Source organism: Ostrea edulis, chromosome 1, assembly GCF_947568905.1.
Source record: "Ostrea edulis chromosome 1, xbOstEdul1.1, whole genome shotgun sequence".
NCBI lineage: Eukaryota > Metazoa > Mollusca > Bivalvia > Ostreida > Ostreidae > Ostrea > Ostrea edulis.
Window position 1 is genome coordinate 98287128 of NC_079164.1, and position 6000 is coordinate 98293127.

General features: G+C 33.3%; 1 protein-coding gene across 2 annotated transcripts in view; it reads left to right on the forward strand.

Annotated features, from left to right (window-relative positions):
* LOC125671512 (retinal-binding protein-like) overlaps nt 1-6000 on the forward strand; it is a 50783-nt gene that overhangs the window by 33970 nt on the left and 10813 nt on the right. For both annotated transcript variants that reach the window (XM_048907295.2, XM_048907287.2), the window contains exon 12: nt 3026-3132. In XM_048907295.2, coding sequence (XP_048763252.2) covers nt 3026-3132 — 107 coding nt within the window. The remainder of the gene's footprint in view (nt 1-3025; nt 3133-6000) is intronic.

A 6000-nucleotide genomic window follows, 5' to 3' on the forward strand; every position in this document is an offset into this window, starting at 1 on the left:
TTTGGTTCAAGGGTGGGGCAAAATTATTGTAGTGATTATTGTTCATCATTTGAAAGACTTCTACAAGTTTACTGATACGGTATAAATAGTGAATGCATGTTTAGGAAAAGCAGAAAAGGATGTACCAAAATTGTGAATTTCGCAACCCCAGGGTTTTGACTCTAGGATGGATACAAACCGGTCATATCGTGTTAATGTTAAATATATTTTGTTATTTAAAGTCTTTCATCTAGATGAATCATATCTTGTTCAAACGCATGATGTCATCTAGATGAATCATATCTTGTTCAAACGCATGATGTCTTCGTTTAGGACTTGTGCCATTTCTCGTCGATTCAAAGCCATATCTATTTATTGATCTGTAAATAGCCTCGTGTCGATGAGGGGAATCTCAACATAACATACATAACTCAGACGCAACTTGTCCAACTTCAGGTTTGAACGAAGGTATTTAGAAATTATCAAGAGGTATTTGGTATTTTTATATTTAAACAAAAAAAGTGAAGCACTTTTGACACGGTGTTGTAGTAACAAGATGAAGTCATCGATGATCTTTGAACTGGATGCCTGACTGTCACTTGATTTAAATAGCATTAGAAATGCCTGAGGGACTGTTGTTTGTAAACTTTTATTCAAAACCGAATTATTGTTAAACCAGGTGAAATAATGTATGAGGTGTCGTACAGCCTCATAAGTACGTAAGTGCCATCATTTAACAGTGATTTTACAAGGTGGACAACATTTGTCGAAATTCGGACCATACAAGTCAAACAGGAAAGTTGTAGTAGCATGGACAGCTGATTACAAACACACAGTTGTGGAAATCAAACTTTGAATATGAAAATCAAACTTTGAATATGAATATGAAAATCAAACTTTGAATATGAAAATCAAACTTTGAATATAAAAATCAAACTTTGAATATGGAAATCAAACTTTGAATATGGAAATCAAATCTTAATATGAAAATCAAACTTTGAATATGGAAATCAAACTTTGAATATGAAAATCAAACTTTGAGTATGGAAATCAAACTTTGAATATGAAATATTATCTGCTTACCTTAGAAAAAATATTTGTAAGGTTTAGAATTTGGAACCAGCAGCATTACGGTTGTAGAGGGAGATGGATAGGTACACCACTCAATAAAATATCATATACTTTACCGCCAGCCTTGTAGTGCCTTACAGTTGTAGTGGGCAGGTGGATAGGTACACCACTCAATAAGATATTATATACTTTACCGCCCGCCCTGTAGTGCCTTACAGTTGTAGTGGAGAGGTGGATAGGTACACCACTCAATAAAATATTATATACTTTACCGCCCGCCTTGTAGTGCCTTACAGTTGTAGTGGGGAGATGTATAGGTACACCACTCAATAAAATATTATATACTTTACCGCCCGCCTTTTAGTGCCTTAAGTACACCACTCAATAAAATAATATATACTTTACTGCCCGCCTTGTAGTGCCTTAAGTACACCACTCAATAAAATATTATATACTTTACCGCCCGCCTTGTAGTGCCTTACAGGTGTAGTGGGCAGGTGGATATGTACACCACTCAATAAAATATTATATACTTTACCGCCCGCCTTGTAGTGCCTTAAGTACACCACTCAATAAAATAATATTGGGTCACCTGAATCATTCAGGTGACCTATTGCTATCTGTTTTTGTCCGTCGTCGTTCGTCGTGCGTTAACATTTGAACATTTTCAGCTTCTTCTCTGAAACCCCTGAACCAATTTCAACCAATTTTGACATATAGCATCTGTGGGTGGAGGGGAACAAAAATTGTGAAATTCGTGGTCCCTGCCCCCTGGGGCCTGAGGGGTGGGGCAAAAACCATCAAAATGAGTGTAATTTTAAAAAATCTTCTTCTTTACTCCTGGACATCAAGAAGCCAAACTGTGGGCATAATTATAATGAGCGTTGAGCCCTCTACCAAAATTGTGAAATTCATGGCTCCTGGGGCAGGGGTTCTTGTGTTAGGGTGGGGCTCTATTGGTCATATAGTGAAAATGTAGAAATTTTTTGAAAATCTTCTTATATTGGTTTTATCTAAGGAGTAAATAACCCTTTTCTTTATGATGTCTCAGACCTAGGTTTTTTTAAAAAGGATTATTGATTGAACATAAAAATGACTCATGTACTTCATGACCACATAGCTATTCAATGTTTCTTCCATCCAAAAGTAAAATTCTTATATTTAAACACAAACCTAATTCAAACATTGGAAGGTTGTTACATGATACTCAGGTGACCTATAAGGCCCCTGGGCCTCTTGTATACTTTACCGCCCGCCTTGTAGTGCCTTTTATCATAGGTGATTATATTGATTTTATTATAGGTGATTATATTGATTTTATTATAGGTGATTATAGAGTGATTTTATTATAGGTGATTATATTGATTTTATTATAGGTGATTATATTGATTTTATTATAGGTGATTATATCGATTTTATTATAGGTGATTATATCGATTTTATTATAGGTGATTATATCGATTTTATTATAGGTGATTAAAGAGTGATTTTATTATATTTGATTATAGAGTGATTTTATTATAGGTGATTACATTGATTTTATTATAGGTGATTATATTGATTTTATTATAGGTGATTAAAGAGTGATTTTATTATAGGTAATTATATTGATTTTATTATAGGTGATTATATTGATTTTATTATAGGTGATTACATTGATTTTATTATAGGTGATTATAGAGTGATTTTATTATAGGTGATTACATTGATTTTATTATAGGTGATTATAGAGTGATTTTATTATAGGTGATTATAGAGTGATTTTATTATAGGTAATTATATTGATTTTATTATAGGTGATTATATTGATTTTATTATAGGTGATTATATCGATTTTATTATAGGTGATTAAAGAGTGATTTTATTATATTTGATTATAGAGTGATTTTATTATAGGTGATTACATTGATTTTATTATAGGTGATTATAGAGTGATTTTATTATAAGTGATTATAAAGAGTGTCCTTCATTATAGGTGATTATAAAGAGTATCTACTGAAGTATATTGACGCCACTAATCTACCCGTGTGTTATGGCGGTGCCTTGACTGACCCTGATGGAGATCCAACCTGTAGAACAATGGTACGTTTCTGAACATAATTATAATACCATACCAACAATCACAATTACTCACCACTCACCAGTCTTAATTATTATACACTTTAAGTATTGTATATGCATATTTGCATTATTCCTGCAAACTTGCTTTTAAAGATTGTAGTAGTTTGTTGAATTTCGAGTGTACGTTTATTCCTGATTACGGAGGGCTATGAATGAACAAAATATTTGTTTTTAATTAAATTGGATATGATATAAATCTTTCGTTTACTTGTCAACCCAAGTAATGGTTTGGTAAAGATAAGGTTGAGGTCAGGACAAGTTTAAAGTTCTGTTAAGGACCGTTTGAGGGAATAGTTTAATGTATGTCTAAATTTAGTGTTACTATCTTACACTCTGAATATTATTCTTTAATCGTTTGCAGCGTGAAGTTATTGATCGTTTGAGTATTAATACAATCCTAATCGGCTTTTAGTGAATATCAATTGTCAATTTCAAGCGTTTAAGGATGTTACGCTACACAAGAGAAATTTGATATGGGTGAAAAGTGGAGGATATGTACATTATTTTGAAACTGAAAACTTTCAAATTTACTTTATTTAGTCATAAAATGCAGTTTTATTAGAAAGCAATCTGGAAAAAATTTAAAACCCCAACTTGTCTCAAACCCGTGGTCTACAGTTCAGCAGTCAACGTGCTAACTTACTGACCTCCTCAGCAAGGCATTGATAACTGGAAATGAATAGAGAAATATTACTGATATTTGTATTTTAATCCCTGTTTTAAAAGGGTCAGCCATTATGGTGATGTATAGTACCTCCTTAATTGTGCACGTGGGAATAATCGATCTAGATAGTTGATTGCCTTGTTTTAGCAACAGTTACACCGACCTCGGACGGACAATAATATCAAAGATATTTTGACATGATGACGAAGAATAAACTTTCGTGATACATGTACGTCTGTAGTTTCAGATGGATCACCATCTTCCATGGATTCAATTATAATATAATCAGATTATTTTTGAAAATGTGTCTGATCTTTTAATCGATTTTTCACAAACTAAAAGATTTTGAAAAGACATGATTATTTTCCAAAAGACGTCTTTCACCATACAATTTGAAAGCTAGATTGTAATAATTGATAGAATGTTAAACTAGTAAACTTTCAGGAAACTTACTCTAACTGGGAGGCTATCTAATTGGGGAGGTAAAATTCACAGGGTCCAAATATTATACCATATCATGATGGGTGATGAAAGAAATGAGGGTTTGATTTATCTCTTAACCTGGATCATATTTGCTCTTAAATCAAGCTTAGTAAGAACAAATGAAGATTCTAATACAAAATTGGCTAAACTCTTCGGATTATAATTTTAAAAATTAAATGTTCGGTATCTTTGGCTCGGAGGAACCAATTTTATTGTCAAGTCGATTAGGAGAGTGAATAAAAAGTTTCAGCATGAGGTTTTTCATAGTTGTGCCAAAATGACTGATGGCCTAATGATGCATATGCAAGTGCATTTAAAATTGCAAATATTCTACACCAAAACTAACAGAAATATACAATATTTTACTTTATTTTAAATCAGGACAATTGTGTTTAATCCGAGATTGTTTATCATGTTACATATACTAGTATATGATGGTGATTTATGATGTACGCCTCATGTTTGGTAATCGTCATTAAAGCATTTGAATTATTTGGATGCAGCTTTTCTTTAATTATATTATTGATGAATCTTGAGAGGTTTATATATTTCAATATAATGGCAAATCTTATAGACTATGCAAATCTAGAACTAGCCGTTTTAAAAAGATCAAAACACATTTATATAGGAAAGAATCAAGAACGTTTGGATCAAATATTCCAATTTCCCTTTACATATTCACCCCCATCCCAAAATGGTAGTAAGGATGTGTATAATATTTATGTGAATGAAGAGAGAGAGAGAGAACGAAGAACTTTGTCAAAATGGAAGGAAAATGGCAATTTTCATCGTAACAGAAATTGGAAAACAATTTTTGGATTTCCGTTTAAGAAAACTATCGAATCTGAATTTCACTGCCTACAATGAAAAGGTGAAGATAACGAGCAGTGATCAATCTCAATTGCTAAAACAAATACATGTAATACAAAATTAAGAGTAGAGCTAAATCGGACCCCAGGACATACTAGAAGTATGATCAGGTGCCTATGAGGTGGAAACACCTGTTGACCGATCACATTCGCCCTGAGCCCTATATCTTGATCAGGTAAACGGAATAATCTGTAGTCAAAATGGGTGTGCAATGAACAACCTAACAATCGGTATCAAACAAGTCAAACAGTATTTGACCCAATGACAGGTTTTAGTGATAAATTATATCGTTTTAACGACCATAGAATTTGCAAAATGTTAATTGTAAACGAGACTGTCGAAACCGTCATAAAATCAACTTATTTGTAAGTAGCATGCCTTGATTTAAAACCTGATCATAGACAGATCATACTCTTGCGTGGGAAGTTGACGATGGAGAAGTGTAGTCATTCATTTTGTCATAAAAATGGGTTGTTAGTTTACAGTTACCATCTATGTTCAATAAGTATCCAACTATGACGCAGATATACTGTGTGGTGTCTTTTATCGCGAATTCACTGGGATATATGGAATCGACATATGAATGAATACGATTATTCTTAACTGATAAAACGTCGTCCAAATATCTAAATGTCGAGTTGAAGGCCACAGCAAGATATTTTTTCTTGTGATGGGGCGAATGCTTTTAACTACGGATAACTCCGTTTACCTAATCAAGATATAGGGCTCACGGCGGGTGTGACCGGTCGACAGGGGATGCTTACTCCTGTTAGGCACCTGATCCCATCTCTGGTGTGTCCAGGGGTCCGTGT